General features: G+C 45.6%; 1 protein-coding gene across 1 annotated transcript; it reads right to left on the bottom strand.

Moving 5' to 3' along the window:
* Nucleotides 1-4,381: 4,381 nt before the first annotated feature.
* On the bottom strand, nucleotides 4,382-16,803 carry ppp6r2b (protein phosphatase 6, regulatory subunit 2b). The gene is made up of 23 exons (XM_079743265.1): nucleotides 16,646-16,803; nucleotides 16,415-16,513; nucleotides 15,782-15,968; nucleotides 14,764-14,901; nucleotides 14,227-14,292; nucleotides 13,930-14,042; nucleotides 13,105-13,218; nucleotides 12,336-12,456; nucleotides 11,490-11,651; nucleotides 10,811-11,056; nucleotides 10,613-10,677; nucleotides 10,408-10,523; nucleotides 10,122-10,207; nucleotides 9,941-10,018; nucleotides 9,321-9,418; nucleotides 9,167-9,224; nucleotides 8,785-8,909; nucleotides 8,213-8,379; nucleotides 7,679-7,835; nucleotides 7,251-7,330; nucleotides 6,035-6,260; nucleotides 4,745-4,861; nucleotides 4,382-4,455 (listed from the first exon to the last, which is right to left on the bottom strand). Exons 1-23 carry the CDS (start codon nucleotides 16,771-16,773, stop codon nucleotides 4,422-4,424), a joined length of 2,781 nt encoding a protein of 926 aa, XP_079599391.1. The 5' UTR covers nucleotides 16,774-16,803; the 3' UTR covers nucleotides 4,382-4,421.
* Nucleotides 16,804-18,427: the final 1,624 nt, after the last annotated feature.

The following is an 18,427-nucleotide window of genomic DNA, read 5'->3' as shown; positions in this document are numbered from 1 at the left end:
AGGGAGGGACACAGAGGTAAATTACCCTGATACAGTGAGAGAGGAGAGAGGGACCTAGTGATACAGTGAGAGGAGAGAGAGACCTAGTGATACAGTGAGAGAGGAGAGAGAGACCTAGTGATACAGTGAGAGAGGAGCGAGAGACCTAGTGATACAGTGAGAGAGGAGAGAGACCTAGTGATACAGTGAGAGAGGAGAGAGAGACCTAGTGATACAGTGAGAGAGGAGAGAGAGACCTAGTGATACAGTGAGAGAGGAGCGAGAGACCTAGTGATACAGTGAGAGAGGAGAGAGAGACCTAGTGATACAGTGAGAGAGGAGAGAGAGACCTAGTGATACAGTGAGAGAGGAGCGAGAGACCTAGTGATACAGTGAGAGAGGAGAGAGAGACCTAGTGATACAGTGAGGGAGGAGAGAGAGACCTAGTGATAAAGTGAGAGAGGAGAGAGAGACCTAGTGATACAGTGAGACAGGAGAGAGAGAGGCAGAGGTAAATTACCCTCTTCCAGTGAGACAGGATTCCTCATGTGGCAACAAGTGCATTAATCATTTGTATCCACCTCATAAACATTGGAGGAATGCATTGAGAAAAGCATAGTCTACTGGCCAAGAATTAAATAATGACACACACATGCACCTATATAAACACACACACAGGAACATCTCCAGTAACTACTACCTTACATAAGGTATTATACCCTTTATATATACACCCCCTTGTATGTTTGTGCGTTGGGCAGGGCTGTTTGCGGCAGCAGGACGCGGCAGGACAGTAAACAGACCTCGCGTCCGTAGCGTGACGTCATCGACCTGCAGTCCGCACAAATCCATGTTTGAACTTCTGCCGCTTCCCAGTGTATCTTCGGAACAGTCTCTGTGGTACAAGACACTCACTGCAGACAGCCTCTCTATGTGGTTAAGCATATTTATTAGGTGCATGAACAAATGTACAAGCTGAGTTTCACGACAGGTAACACACACAATACTCTCTATATGGAAAGGTCCACCAGCGTCAGTGTGAATTACAAAAAAAAAGTTTTTACAAGACATGTCCTCTGCGCGAGCGCTTACACACACGCACGCGAAATGCGTATCATGATAACACATAACACACAACCACGCACACACGTCTGCATATGTAACTATAAGCTGATAACCTCATTCGTTACCATGATGAAGGGATATTTACTTTGATGGGATGAAGGGATAATTAATTTCTCTAGCTCACTCTGTCTCTCTCTCTCTCTCTCACTCACACTCACACACACACACACACACAGAACCTACTTTCAACCAAACAAATTTACAATAAAAGCAGGTTTCATGAACGGACATGCACCCTTAAGCATAGGTCAGACACAGTGCATGGAAAGTGCTTGACAGCATAACTGGACCCTGTTCTCAAAACCCGGAGGACGAGCCGGGCTTCCTGCTCAAACCAACCCAAGCTTGCACTCTGCTAGCTGAGGTACACTCTACTGTATGACTGCGACAGGCTGATCTGAAGCCTGAGCAAGACGTTTTGACAGCGAAATATTGAGGTGACTGCAAACGGTTTCCAAAGACAATATTTTACTTTCCAAAATAATCGCCAAAACTGTTGTTTTTTAGTATCCTTTTGATTTTTCCGAAAAAAACAATTTAGAGTACACCATGTTTTTTTAATATTTGACAGTGCCATCTGTGTTGAAACTTGGGATTTTTGTTTCCGATTGAGTTGAACAAGTGTCACTGATGTCAAGTCATCAATTTGAGCCAGTTCTAAACAGTGTGTGTGTGTGGGGGCTCCATTGGCACTACACAAAAAAACCTCATTCCTCCAGTATGCTTTACAAAATCTTTCATCAAATGTACATTAGTGGTTCATCAAACACCATACAATCCATGACTACTGGAGATAAACCAAGTCAAAGTTTCATAAATAACTGTATGACCCATAGATAGCTTTGATAATTTGTATTCAGATTTCCTAGAACTGCTTTCGAAGGAAAGGGTTAAGTAAGGGTTAAGTTCCTGACTTGGCAAAAAGTATGTATAGTACCCACAGAGAGGCTGCCTTGAACAAGCTGCAGAAACACATGTAACTGCTCCGTTCATCTGGAATCAACGCTTCCCTTCCCTCCCCCATGCAGCCATCATATTTTCCAATTTATATATAGGGCTTGTACATCGCAACGTCACCTCACAAAGAGTGCCTCCATTTTGAAGCATAGCAGCATTAGTATGTTAATTATGACATTAGTAGGAAAGGATTTTTTTGGTCAGTGTTGATTCATTTATTGTGAAATGAGAGGTCATTATGAGGAGACATTGTCATTTGAAACTGCCGCACAAAGTTTTCATTAGTCAAGGTAACGTTACATTTAAGTTGATTAAGGATTTTACACTTAACTACAAATCCATTAAGTCCTCTCAAAATGTATGTAGTATTGCAAACAAAAAATCCCATGATGCATTCTGATGTACAAGCCCTATTGCACATTCTGGCAATCCGGAATCCGGGTTGAAAATAAAATAGCAAGATATATATTAAATACAGCCGATTAATTCTCCTCTGCAACGTCACTACACAAATAATGACCTTCACTGATACAGTTTTACTACACACTTTGCCTGAAAGCATACAAAAATAATCTACAGCAGACACTGACCGATATCTCAACCGCTCCAGTCAACATTCTCCAGCTCATGAGAAGACCATGCAACAGAAAGTGCTTGTTGAAAGTGCCTTCCAAAAAGAAGAACGAAACCAATAAATAGGGGCCACCAAAATATAAAGGCTCTAAAGCCGTATGCATCCTGGTCCCTGAAAAGAAGAGAGCGAGGAAGAGTGAGATCAAACAAGCCGGGAGTGCTTGGCAAACAGTAACTCAAGTAAATTACACGGAAGACATACTGTGGTTTCTAAATGCGCACACACACTCCCCAGAAGTGCGCATGGAAAGAGACAGAGACGGATCACCCGGATGCGGCAGACTTAAAACCTAAAAATACAGATACAGTTATTGCCTCATTTCAACGGTACAGCACGCACATATCACACGCCTAGCAAAACGCCCGCCTTGCCATACCGGTGGATTTATTCCAAAAATAGATAAAGTGTTTATATATGCTGTTTACATTTATATCGTTACGTTTACATATTACCAAGAAGTAAAGCCACGACCTAATACAGGTTCAAAGGTCACAATATTACAACAGCTCTGGGGATGGGAGGGGTCGGTATGAAAGCATTGAGATTTTTCCATGTTTTACGTGTGAATGGTGGACATATCCGCCACTTCTTGTCTGTGTGTCTGTGTGCGGTATGTTTGTGTGTTACACAGGTGTGCTTTCCTTGTATCCAAATACGTCTTTAACCTTTAACCTGAGAATACACTCCGTACCTCAGACAGAGCCCAGACACACTCACAGACCAACCACAGCCAGCACATGTAGGTCAACGTCTCAGTGTTTTAAAACAGACTGGTACACTCTGAACCAGAAACACAACCGTACATTTAATAAATAGATAATTAAACAAAAACAACACACAAATAACATAAAAAAAGAAAACATTAAAGGAAAGCTACAGTTTCAGGTATTTGGCATTGTTAAATAAGAAAAAACTAAAAAAAAAGTAACACATTTCCACTGGCTTAAATGCCTACATAAAAGGTATGTTGGGTACGTATATCTATTTTTGGTGTGGAGTAAAAACCAGCATGCTAGCAAGATGATTATATATCTCATTATATATCATTCCTTCACAGCCAGCTATCCTATTGGATAACAGTCGGCCCTTGATGCTCTGCGATGCTGACCTTCTCAATGAAAACAACAACGTCATACTGCGGAAAGCTAGGTCTGATTGGCTGCGGTCAGTGCACACTTGGCCTCTCTTTACATTTTGGAAATAAAAGTCGAATAGAATATAGTAATAGTAAGAAATGCTGCTGCCTGGACAAACATCCGTCTTTCATTGCTTCTGCACGCTTGAGACATCAAATCCGAATCAGATGAAGGAGGCCCGTCAGGATCGTTAGACCGTAAACATATCACATTCTCATCTTACTTACATGCGGGCTCTCCCAGACCAAAACACAACGACGACAACGACGACAACAACAACATATTGTTAGGAGCCCTCTGTGGTCCAGCTTGTATGACCTTCCATTTCTGTGTATTCCCAAACACAAACAAAAGGTGTGGGGCTGGTGGCCTGGAAACGGAGGGGGCGGTGTGTGTGTGTGTGTGTGTGTGTGTGTGTGTGTGTGTGTGTGTGTGTGTGTGTGTGTGTGTGTGTGTGTGTGTGTGTGTGTGTGTGTGTGTGTGTGTGTGTGTGTGTGTGTGTGTGTGTGTGTGTGTGTGTGTGTGTGTGTGTGTGTGTGTGTGGAGATGGAGGAGGCGTGCGCGTGGAGTCCAGTCTCCAGGCTGGGGTGTTAGGCCGGCCCGTTGGAGGAGAGAGGGGGAACTCTGGAGGGGGAACACAGAGGACATGGATGCATGGAGTACAGGCCGTCACACCACTGCGTCTCCCATGCCCATTACGCTGCAGAAGGCATTCCACTGGACTGGGATTCTCCACATAAGGAGAGAGGGATCTTTTCTCACGCATTTGTGTTAAGTCAACGGAGAAGTTACATTTGATGTTGTTTCAGTCAATCTTATTTCTTCTGTAATTCAGTTTGTTTACACACCAAAACATAGTTTCCATGGAAACATACACAGACACACACACACACACACACACACACACACTTACTGTTGACCCGCAGCAGGGCGTTCGGTCGTCGTGCTAGGGAGCGCGTCACTCTCCTTCCCGCTTCCTTTTCCTTTGTCGTCGGCCAACTTCCCCTCCGCAGCCATCTTGTCTGCTTCACTGTGAGTAGAGACACAGAGTCACTATCCTAGACTGAGTCCAATCACCACACACACACACACACACACACACACACACACACACACACACACACACACACACACACACACACACAGTTTATTTTCAGCCCAGCCAGTCTAGTGTATTTGGGTGTATAAAAGACATCGAGGGATAAATACAGCTTCAGATGTTGAAATGGTTCAGGATCAGATTACACGGACGGTTCTTTCCCTGGTTGCTCGTAGCCACGACTCCCTCTGCCAAGGCAACGGGAGGGGAATCACTGCGTGGTAACATTATACCCTTCGCTATGAGGAACCATAATGGCTATATCAGTAGCAGCACAACACAACACAAGATGTTAACCACAAAGTGTGCCTGAGGACTCTGTCGTAGTATTGTAGTCATGTTACAATGGTACTAAGGCATTCTATAGTGCTGGATTACTCCAGTTCAGCAGTGCACTGTCTCTGGTAGCAGAATCCAACGCTTTCGCTCAATCTCCAGTCTCCATTTAAACGATAGAAAGAGTCTTGCCATCATAGCAAAAAGAGGCTTATCTACCCAAGCAGAGACATCTATCATATCAGTCCTTTTGCTACGGTCAGCAGAATCCATGCCAACAATTTATTTGCACCTGTTTTCATTTCCTAAAGTGTGAGTGTTAAGCAACAGCGAGATACAGAGAGTTAACAACCTTTCCCTGCCGAATCTAAAAACAGGAACCTCGCCTTAGTCCCTCTTGTGTCCTCCATTTGTTTAGCGACGTCAGCATTAAGTCAGCCTTTGATTCATGAGGAAACGTTGTTTCCTGCAGGTTTCATGACTGGGTATCAATTTCCGTCCTGGACCGTGTGTGTACCTAATACCAGTGTTTTATTATTTGTGTGTTTGTGTGTGCTTCGATGTGTACCCATTGTGTGTGTACCTAACACCAGTGTGTTCATTATTTGTGTGTGCGTCGTTGTGCACCCGTTGTGTGTGTACCCAACACCAGTGTTTATTATTTATGTGTTTGTGTGTGTGATTCGTTGTGTACCCGTTGTGTGTGTACCTAACACCAGTGATTTTATTATTTGTGTGTTTGTGTGTGCGTCGTTGTGTACCCGTTATGTGTGTACCTAACACCAGTGATTTTATTATTTGTGTGTTTGTGTGTGCGTCGTTGTGTACCTGGCCATGACCACCTTGTCGTTGTTTGCGTTGCCGGGGCCCCGTAGGGTGCTGCTGCTGCCGCCGCCGCCGGCAACCGCGCTGGCCGTCTCCGGGGGGGCAGCGGTATCCATGGAGACGGAGCGGCCCTTGTCCTCCTCCTCGTCGCTGTCGGAGCTGCCGGAGGAGGAGCTGTCGGAGGCCACCAGCGGGGCCTTCCTGGCCACGCACACGCTCCACACGCAGGCTGGGGGGGTGGCAGAGGGAGAGGGGTTCACTGAAGGACGGGGGACGCGGGCGCATGCTGCCCTTTTGAAGATCTAATTATGTCGCACGTTTCAGTTTGAATAGGCCTCTGGGGAATAAGCCCCGCCTCCGAGGCTCCCGGTTCCCTCGGTCAGACGTCTGTGGGAGAATGAAGGGGGCTTTGGAGTGATCGTACATAGCAAACTCTGGAGCTGGTGGGGAAGTAGAAGCTGCGTCACGTTTGGAACGACACACTGTTTCCACTCTAGTTTCGACTGGGCTTTTGGATCGTCGGTGCCGTTAAAGCAGCATTAATAATCGTTTACTATTTGAATGGCACCGCCTCCAAAGACCCAGTCGAAAATAGATTGGAAAAGCCCCATGTTCCTTCCCATAGACATTATGAGAAGGACTTATTCTTCAGAGGTATATTACCGATGAAGCAAAAAAACGATTAATACACAATCGCTGGCTGACTCAAAGTGTAAACAATGGATATAAAAAAATGAGCTCGGCGTGGCAGATACCTCTAGGCTGGTTGAGTTAGTAGGAAATAAAATACATTTTGTTCCCATTTTTACCGTACATTTCCCATTAATCTGTGGCAAAAAGTTGGGAATAGAATGTAATTTTGGCTTTGTATGCAGCTCTTAAAGGTTGTATCAGTGATGTTGGGTGACGTCACTTCTGTTGGTGTTTGAAGCCAGATCCCAAACCAACAGAGTCCGCTCGCCCCTCCCTTCCGTGTTTCGTGCATCCAGTAAAAACATGTCACGAACGCAGGGCAAAACCCCACAACACCCACCCCTTGTCGGTGATTGGTTGGAATACTATTTATTCTGTTGAAGGCCTGCTTCTGGGGCGGGCGGACAACGGACCGTGAGGACAGATCAGATGAATGGGATCATTTATGTTTCGGCCTAGCATCGCTGATACGACCTTTAAGCAGTGTTGGTGGTGGGCGCATCCAGCCGCAACGCAGCCAACCTACGGTTCTGGTTGGGTTCGGCTTTGTCCACGGTCCTCAGCTCTGCGTCCACGGGGGAGCTGCACCTGGGGCCAGTCTCCGAGCTGAGGAGGACAGACGACCAAGAGAACACAGACGCCATGTGTTCACAGCAGTCAGGCGCCACAAAGCTGTTGACTTTCAGCCAGGATTTATGACGGTCCCCTTAAGCCAAAAGGGTTTTGGACCAGTGCTTCAACAAAGATTAGAAGCCCCTGTTGAGGTTTTTTTGTACTACTTCTGTCACTTCATTTTCAAAGCAACCCAATATATGCAAACATAAATACTTCACTTCAATCTGTCTTCTACAATGACATGCCACCGGCGATTAAGCAACAATAAATCACTCTACTTCTCAATTGCCACACCTTCATTCTACACCGAGCTCGGCGGGCACGCCCGGCCACACTCACCAGCAGAAGGGCTGGAAGTCAGTGAACTTGGCCCACCCCTTCTCCTCCGTCTCCGTGGAAACTGGTTTGGAGGCAGGACTGTCCCAGGCCGAGAAACCCCCGCCCGCCGCAGGAGCTTTGGAATTCACCTCTCCAAAGTCGGCCACCCAGCCCATTCCTGGGTCTGTACATCACACCACACACAGCATGTACAACGCAACTCTGGCACCCATCTGCACCTATGCTGTAAACCTGTACCATGTACCTTCTCCCATTGACAGCCTCTGCTGGCTTGAGTGGTAGATAGCTGTATACTTATTTTGTATTTCGCAAAGTGGTGGGGGGCAAAAGTGGGCCAGAATAAAACAGTGTAAAGAGAAAGATTCCCCAGACGGATTGGATAACGTGTCCAGTTCAGGTATGTTTCAACGGAGATGCCGTCCGCAGAACAAGAGTAACATGGTGCAGGTTTAAGCTGAGACGTGGCCCAAATCCAAGCCCCCTCAATCGTGGCATGACATGAACGGCGGCACATGCATACGTGGTTGCTCTCACTTTGCGTGTTCTCCGGAGGGGCCAGACTTGAGAAGGGGTCCAGGGGCCCGTTGGGCTCCGGCTCAGCTTCTGGTCTCCTCGTCTTCTCAGAGCCTTGGGGGTCAGGCGTCCTGTCAGACGGAGAGCTGGCGACCGCGGCGCCCTGGGACGATCTGGAGCCTCCAAACCTTTATCAACACGAGCACGAGCACACAGACACACACACACACACACAGACACACACACACACACACACACACACACACACAGACACACACACAGACACACACAAACACAGACACAGACACACACACAGACACACACACACACAGACACAAACACACACACAGAATGAGGCCCTGTGTACAGACAATACATACTGATATGTGTCTAACACATTTGTAGTAAGATAGTAATAACATAAATGTATACATGTAGAATGCATATAACCATTTGTGTGTGCATGTCTGTCGAATGTTTTTTTTAGGAAAGGTGTATACTATTCTACTATGCTTAACCCAAGAGTTTGTGCATGCATAGATGTGTATGGCACTAGTGTGTGTGTGTGTGTGTGTGTGTGTGGATCCCCGTACCGGTTGCGAGACTTGGTTTGTGTTGCATAGTTAATCTCCTTCTCCTCCCAGATGTCCTCTTCATCGTCATCAAACGACTGGATCTTCTCTTTGGAGCAGGCCTCAAACACAGCCGTGTTGGCCTGCTGGCGCCGGGAGGGACAGGGAGACAGAGAGAGAGACGGAGCGGGCGAGCCCTGGTTAAATCTGGAAAGCGTCGCATGTATGACGTAGATGCAATTTATTAATTTATTTTAAGAACAAAATGAAGCAAATCATGAAATGAGTACTCTTGACATAAGACCAGAGGCTCGGCACGCTGTCAGGCACTGCTCTGGGTCCCGAGCCTTAGTTAAAGAACCGTTGCTCTAAACCTGCACGTTGCGCTGGGTTGACTACTCACACTATCATGGCCTGCGTCGATGTTGATATTGATCTCTGCAATCTGGTCGAAGGTGGCTCTGCAAAATCACAGGCACTTCATTAACACACATCAGGCAACAGTCCCAACCGTTTCAATCAAGGAATGATCATCAAGAATCATTATAATCACGTACGCAATTCTGTCTTCAGCGTCCGTGAATTCCTCGTCGTTGAAGCCAAACTGATCGACAAAGTTAGCCGTCATCTGTTGGATCTGGTAGTCCGAGAAGGCCTTGAATAATGGGTACATTTTACAATGTTAAAGTCAGTTTTCAAGGACTCTATTGTGGACATTCTCAGTGATACATGCAGCTGTTTCCCACTAATATGCTCCAACCCGTGTCTGCTGGCTGCATACCATTGTCTCATGCATTCTCCTGCTCTCTTGCTGCTGACTGTTTGTCTTACTGCTGTTGTATGCTAGTCTTGTCCTGCGGTTGTCGCCTCATTTTTACTAGCTGCCTGAGTGATGCTTGTGTGGTCGACTGTATGCCATTTATGTCATGGCCTATTGTGATGTATGCAAGCAGTGGGTGTGATGGAAATGTTTCGATGTTTGCTGACGTCTTAACTTCTGACATTTCTCTTTAGGCCCTACCACCATCCCTCAAAAGGGTTAGGCCGCCATTCTAAACAACAATTTGCTCTTAATGTCTTGATTAAAGGTCAAAGGTCAAAAGCTAGTTAAATATTAGGATTAGGATTCAATATGAATATAAACATCTAAGTGTGATTGCTGTAAGGATGTGCGCACCTGTTGCAGGGTGAGCTCTTTGGGGAAGGGGCTCTCCATGTCGTCCTCAGAGGAATGCCTCAGGGAGCGAGTGCCGACCTAGAACACACACACAGACCGCAGCTGCAGACCTGCACGTACAGTATGTCTCCTTTTGACAGGCGTGAATGCGTTCACAGTGGATGTGTGAATGTGTGTTTACCAAGTCGATGGTGTTTTTCCTGTTTGTCTCTTTTAAAGTCTGCTCCACAAAGGTCTCCCAGCGCCCCCTGCAGTCTTCAGGGAGCTCTGCAACAACACAAACACACAGACAGACAATACAGACACATATAGACAGAGATAAAGACACACACACACACAAACACACACCCACGCACACACAGACATTCAATACATTAAATGGGAAGGACAATAATATGACATACTTGCATGATTGTAAATCAGTGGTATCCCTCTAAAAATCCATGCAACAAAACAAACAACCAAACCTGTGATGAGGCCGCTGATCTGAGCATGAACCGGTCCTTTCTCCAGGTTGTGGACCACTGTGTTGGCGATCCTGGTCAGGTGACCCATGTACCCTCTCCTCATCCCACCCGTTACCCTGGAAACCAGGAAGTTGAAATGTACGCACACACACAAACGCAAGCAAGTATGTATGTTGTAAAACCTAATAAAAAAAGAGTTGCCTACTGAATCTTATCGTTTTCTTCCCAAGCATCAAGAATCCTCTGGACTAGTCGGCAGTGCTGAAACAACTGAGAAGGGGCAGAGAGAGCGAGAAGTATAAGCTACAAGACCCCTTTGTTCCAGAATAAAAGGGTCCAGCCAAGTCAGGAGTGAATGTCCGGGTAGAGGGATGGCAAGAGAGACAGAGAGAGAGACACTTACATGTGCTACCATTGTGTTATGAGCAGAGCTTTCAGGGTTCTGGGCTGTTCCCAAGTCTGAATTTAGGGCCTCGGCCAAACCCTTCTCCTTTGAGGCCTCCTGGGGAGGAGGGAGCAGGGACGTTTCCTGCGATCCCAGGTCAGGTTGGAGTCTCATCTCGTGGGCACAGGGTCTGAGGATGGCAGCTACGCAGAGCTCGACTTGGAGGTGGAGGAAGTTGTTCCAGGTGTATTTAAAGAACAAGCCCTGTTTCACAACAAGGTACGTTTGTCAGCGAGGGACAGAGTACAAACATTATCCCTTCAGATCTATGGATAACAGATCAGAGAGATGGATAGATTAATTAATAATAGCTTTGATGGATAATCGTTTTTTCTTTTCATTTTAAACACTTGCATTTGACAATGTAAGTGTTAATTGTCCACGCCAATAAAGCTCTATTTAATTGAATTTAATTGACATTCACATCAGTACCAGCAGTTTGTAAGTAAGTAATTTGTCAGTAATTGATGTGTCTTATATTTTTTCTCAAATTCCCCAGACGGACGCATTTAAATGAAATCCATTCTAATTCTTCTCCGGGAGGGGCATGCCCCCGGCCCCGTAGAGGACCGCGATCCCCCCACCATAGTCTCCAATGGGCAGCACGGACATGGACCACGGCTGGGTGGGGCCTCACCAGCAGCACGTCCATGGTGTTGAGCTGCCAGAGGGTCTGGGCCACCACGGCGTGGCTGGCGGAGCTGGTGTACAGCAGCGAGGCCACCAGCCGCGCCACGTGCAGACGGGTGTTCCCCAGGGGCTCCTCCAGGAGACCCATGGAGGTCAGCATGGGACTGCACTACACGCACACACGCACGGACGCACGGACGCACACGAGCGCACGCACGCATGGACGCACGGACACACACACAGACACACACGGACGCACACGAGCACACGCACGCACGGACGCACACGAGCACACACACACACAGACACACACGCACGCACGGACGCACACACACACACACATGGACGCACGGACGCACACACCCACACACATGGACGCAAACAAGCACACACACACACACACGGACGAGCACACACACACACACACACACACGCCCGCACACATACACACACACAGACGCACACACACACACACACACACAGACAGACACATACATACACACGGACGCACACACACACACACACACACACACACACACACACACACACACACACACAGACAGACACATACACACACACACGGACGCACACACACACACACGGACGCACACGAGCACACACACGGATGCACACACACACACACACACACACACAAACAAGTTATTGTGAGAACTGTAATACACGAGCAATCATAGAAAGCCCATTTTGTTCATCATTGTCATACGCCATACTATGCTGTACCATGTTTAGGATGCTTGGTTTGTGATGGACAGCATTGATGATGAACAGATCTACTCCAAGAATGATTTGTGGTATGCACACTATGGGAGCGCCCGATAGGTTCTCCTGTTACCTTGGGCGGGGCCAGCAGCAGCTGGTGGAAGTGGATCAGTTGTGGTTGGATGGCCAATAAGATACTGCTGTTGACGTTGTAACTTCTCTCAAATCCCTGAGCATCCATAACGCCGTCAACCCTGAGGTTATACATGACGCATACATATACACACAACACATGAGCTGCAATGACTACACAGCAGGTTGGTTCAACAGTGGCTTAACATTGTCAGACTCATTGTTTGGTTTGAGGTGTGGGGGGGCGGAGCTCTGTCTGGAGGGGGGAGATAGGAGGGGGCGTGGCTCTGGGGGCCTGATTAGAGAACAGGCGGGTTGGTGACATGTGTTACAAATTACTCATCACCCGCTGTTTTTTTTAAACCACACCGCAACAGCTGGAGCGAGAGAGCGAGAGAGTGAGAGAGTGAGAGAGCGAGAGAGTGAGAGAGCGAGAGAGCGAGAGAGCGAGACTATAGAGATCATGACGCAACGGAAAGCATAGGTAGGGCACCGTGCCAGCAGTTACAAATTTGCTTAAATTGCATTCATTACATTTTTGGTTGTGAAATAAATAAATGGTGCACCTCGATCTACCACACAAGATATACTTTTCTCCTCCAACGTTTCTTAATTCATGTATTTATTAAGCGAGACAGACGGATACTGATTTCGTTTTATCTGACCATCATTTCTCCACATCATTTTAAATTTTTTAGCATTGGTGAAAACAGGCAAAAGGTTAGGATTGGATTGAATACGGCACAAATGAAGGGTCTGGTCGTACTCACACCGGCCTCCGGATCTCCAGCAGGGTGAGGAGAACTTGGACTCCATTCACGATGCAGCTCTCGGTTCTCTCACCTGAGAACATGTTCTGCAGCAACTGTCCCACACACTCCTGCCTGAATAACACAAATAAACAAGAGCTAACATCCAAATACACACTGGGAAAGTGTGTGTGTGTGTGTGTGTGTGTGTGTGTGTGTGTGTGTGTGTGTGTGTGTGTGTGTGTGTGTGTGTGTGTGTGTGTGTGTGTGTGTGTGTGTGTGTGTATAGACGGCTTTCACACCTCAACACTTCTTTCTATTGTTTTGTGTACTAGCTTGGATTGTCCTGTCTGTTTTGGTTATGGAGGTCTGAACCCTCCGCTCCTTTGATTTGTTCAGACCAAACCAACCAAGTTGAAAACAGGGGAGAACATAAACACATCTGGGTTTGCCTCCCATAGCTGACACATCTAGTGGCAGCAGACCACTAGCGAGTTTTGTTTTAGGTTGCAGGTGGTGTGGTGCCTCATCATAACATTCTTAGTGGTGTATCTGGGTGAACACGATGAAACCATGCCTGACTCCGCATGTCTTGCATGTTGTGTAATGCACATCAGCCCTAAGTTCCCTTGAAAGGTCTTAATAGTAGCACCAAACAAAATTAAATTAATTAAGAAAATCTAAATATAGATTCTATCTACTATTTAAGTATCTTGTTGACTTTGTCAAGAACATTTTTGTCCGAAAGCGGGCAGGAGGTTGGTGCACTAATGCCATTAAATCAAGTTAAGTATAGGTGTAAAGATGCCCAGTGTGTGTGCGTGTGCATGTGCATTGGTTCCTTACGACTCCAAGGCTGAGAGCAACGGGTCAGATTCAGAGATCTCTTGCATCTGATTGGCCTGGTCTCTGCTCAGACGAATGATGTCACACAAGGTTTGAGATGCGTTGGATTGACGCTGAAAGACACACACACACACACACACACACACACACACACACACACACACACACACACACACACACACACACACACACACACACACACACACACACACACACACACACACACGCGTTCCAGTCCAGTTGTAGTTGTAATAATTTAAAGAAATGTTTAAATAGTTTGTTGGTGTGAATTATTACCTCCTCGTCTCTCTCAGGGTGAATGAGTTCTATTAATCTCTGGGCTAGCTTCTCTTCATTCAGCCACTGTGGATGAGAAACACACAGATATCACTGTGTGTGTGTGTGTGTGTGTGTGTGTGGGTCAGTCAGTGTGTAGATTAGAGCCTGACCGATACAGGATTTTTAAGGCCGATACCGATACAAATATTTTCCCTAACATTGGTTATTTGTAGTTATTTATGAGTCCTCACCAAAATAAAAAGGGAATGCAGTTTAAAAATAAACTTTATTTTATCGTTTTAGTGTCACAACAGAAATGTCGAAATCAAAATTTATCAAAGTTTTGATAAATAAAATGTATAAAAATAAAAACTTAAGATATGAAACTCAAAGTCCTTTAAAGAAAAAAACAATAACCCCCCAAAAAGAAAAAAAAAAGAAAATCGGCCGTTTTTCTTTTAATTGGCCGATACCGATAGTTTGGAAAATGCCTAATATCGGCCGATATATCGCTCGGGCTCTAGTGTAGATGTGTGTGTGTAAAGTGAGACGTACGTGGAGGGTCTTCTGTCTGAGAGACGCTGGCTCCACACAGCTGATGAGCCGCAGGAGCACGTCCATCATGGCCGACGTGTCGATATGCTTCAGCACCAGGGACAGGAAACCCTCCTTCCCCCGCAGGAAGCTGATCACCTAATCAGATTCCAACCCAATGTACATTGTATAAAACCCCACTGCAAAACGGGCCTACGGATAGCTTCTAGGAGAAGACTGCAGAACAGGAACACATGAAATACCAGTCACAATTCAGCCAACGTTCTACATAAGCGAAGATGAAAACAACATTAGAAAATATCATTTTACATGATGGGCATTCAGCCCATGATCACCCAATGAACAACAAGTGATTTGTGGATATTTATTTTGCTACACTTTACGCCACTTGTAAAGCCTGAGGTGGAACTTGGTAGGTTGTCTTCACTTAAATCTAGGGTAGGCCATCTTGTGAACCCAGCCAGAATAAACAAGATATTTTAAGTGTCCAACTGAAAGAATTCACCCCTCCCTAAGGCCTTCCTCGTTACCCACTCTCCCAAACACATGAATAGCTCAACAGCTTTAGCGATATGTCTGCCTAGCCTTGTGTTAGACTCCTGTCATTCGCAACGAGTGCACAGGAAGAGTGCAAGTAGCCGGGTAGGACAGAAAGGTAGGTAGGCCATCATCATGTCTGAATGCCTGGATAGGCTTATTACATACCTGCGACACCCCAGATATCGGCTTTTAAAAAATAAATTGTCAGAGCATTTGATTTATTGATTGCTGTTACGATGTCAAGACAATTTTAACAAATATGAAAACAAATGCTTCTCAAATAAATACCTACCGTAGCTTTTAATGTCCCATGACATGCCACCAGGTGTGAGTGTGGTTAGCCTAACCAGCCCTTCCTAAAATCTGAGGCCAATCACACTCACACCTGGTGGCATGTCATGGGACCTTTAACCGTGCACCTTGATCCATGGAGAGCTATTGGAAGACAATGTCCATTCACGTATACCTGTGAGCCTACCTGCTCTGTCTTGCGTGTGATGAGGTTCCCGACGGTCTTGCTGAAGAAGGAGGCCAGCAGTGGGTTGAGCGGCGACGGCTGCTCCAGGAAGCCGTAGAGTGTGTCCAACAGTGGCTGTTCGTTACCCAGCTTGTCGTTGATGACGCCCACGTCACTGGTCAACAGCTCACACGCGATGTTCGGATACCTGCCGCCCATCATCACCCACCCACACAGACACAGACACAGACACAGACACACACACACACACACACACACAACCACGACTTCTTGAGGACAGAGGATCGTGTCCTAGACATCGATTTTTCTAGATCAAGACTGAAATGGATGCTTTTGATTACAGAGTTGGTTTAAATGTCACGGTGGTGTACTGGCTTATGCAAAAGCATGATGTAATTCACCCTTTGCAATAATGATTTGTTAATCAAGGAACTCACAAGCAATATGCTCAGAGGGCTGTATCTTGATACCATGTTTTATAAAAAAATGTTTATAAAAATTGGTGCAACTGGTGCAACAACTCAAAAGATTATATCTCCATTTGTTCTCTGACCTCATAAACTACACCTCTTCTGTATTACATATAACACAACCAATGTCCATGTAACATCATGTACAGTGAGTGACCGTTACTTGAAGCGCTTCATCTCCTCGACACCTGCAGGGGGCACTGTGGTGATGAGACGCAGTAGCTCCTGCATGCAGTTGTCCTGAGACAAGAACAGGAGGAGCCTAGAACAGGAAACAGGAAGTACACCTTACAACATGAAGGCATCAGAGGATATATATATATAAAAAAAGATGACATGCCCAATGTAAGCGTCAGCTGTTACTAGATGAGATGTCAGAAGGCGAATTCCTGACCTCCTGTTCTGGGCCTTGCATTCTTGCAGTACGTCCTCCTCATCCATAAGCTCTGTGAGTGTGACATCATCCTTCTCCAGCAGTGCCTCCAGGTGGGACGAAGCATGTAGGTCAAACTTCCAAAACATGGCTGACGTTATAGATGCATGCAGGCCTCTGCCAGCCTGCAGAGAATGTGGTTGTACAGACACAATTGTGACATTTCAGCAAATTCACAAGAAAGGCTAGGCTATGCTGTGGTCTGCAGATGGTACATGTGTTGAGAAAATGTAATAAATGTGTGATGTGTGAAATGATGCTAAAGTAAAGGGTGATTCACCATCACATAGTGTACATTCTGAGTAAGATCTGGCTTAGTCTCACAAGGCAGACTTTATTTTAATTATTTAGACTCTGATGGCAGAAAAGCTCAAATCTGGGCTAACATTATTTTCACTTTCTTTCACTTCATACTTATTTCAACCATTCATATTGCGAGAGTCGGGGATCTGTAATCGCATAATTGGCGGTCAGCACAAGTAAGTTAACTGTAAAAAATCTCTAAAAGATTCATGTCAACACTGTGTAGAATACCACTGTAGGAATACACTTATTCAAATCCCCTTCTGAAAGCTTTAAACTCATGCAAATTAGTTTTGCATAGGTAAAAAACAGGAAACAAGGCGCCCTTCCTCCTTATCTGTTTCTAATTTCCGGGCCCAGGCTCTTTTGCCATCTCCCCTCCATAAATGCTGCTATAACATAGTTGGACTGCTGGATCCGAGATTAGATCTGGTTTAGACTCACAAATCTGATTTTAGATTAACATCTAAAGTCTAATGACAGACAAGACCAGACAAATCCTTGGCCAACAGTGACGGAAAATTCGGCCAGCATCAGTCAACTTAACATTTCCCTTGGTCGGTGCAAAGACAAACTCAAACGTCCTATTCAGACGCCAACGTCCCTAGACAAATTGTATGGGGACTGGCCACTGTAGAAAAACCTGTGTTCCTCCTCCATACAGCACTTGCTAATGAGTTAATCTTAGGAAGAATAAATCAGTAACATAACAGGAAACAATGCGTAACTCCAACCTTCACACTCTATTGTTTCCGGCCAAGAAACTGCAGTCTCCACCCACAAATGATCCATTACATTGTCGAACATCTGGATCAGAGATTATATCAGCCTAAACGTTAACAATACGGTCCATCTCCCAAACTTTACAATTGCCCCATACTCACTTGCATAAACTAATTTAAACAAATTAAAGGAGCATTAAATCCATGAATTTGAAGAGAAAATGTGTGACAGCAAACAATGTCTATTTAAAGTGTTTCTCTATCGGTTTTATTGATGTTTCATGAATACTCAGTAGCGCTTTAAGTATGCATAGGTAATAACTACATGCATACACTAATTGAAGATAGTAACAGTTACGTGACGCTAATGCAGGATGCATGGTGGTTAGCCATTCTAAGCAGCTGACAGAGACATAAATCTGTGTCTAATCCATCACCAAGCTTTGAACAGACAGGTGCTTCTCACACTACCTGCAATGTTCATTATACCGCACAAACATGAACGTGTGAGTATCACATGTCAGGCCCACATCAATAAAAAAAGGGGCAGTCCAAGATTTCACACTCCCATTAGCAATTACTTTACCCTGAATGGCTATTGCATGTGACCTTGGTCTTAACACACTAAATAATATAATAAGGCACCCTGCCACTGGATGCCTCCTGCTCAGAAACAAAGGAAAACGCCTTGAACAGCAATTCACCTTTAAACATGATT

Source organism: Pollachius pollachius, assembly GCF_949987615.1.
Source record: "Pollachius pollachius genome assembly, chromosome: 9".
NCBI lineage: Eukaryota > Metazoa > Chordata > Actinopteri > Gadiformes > Gadidae > Pollachius > Pollachius pollachius.
This window is presented reverse-complemented; position numbering and strand designations above follow the sequence as displayed.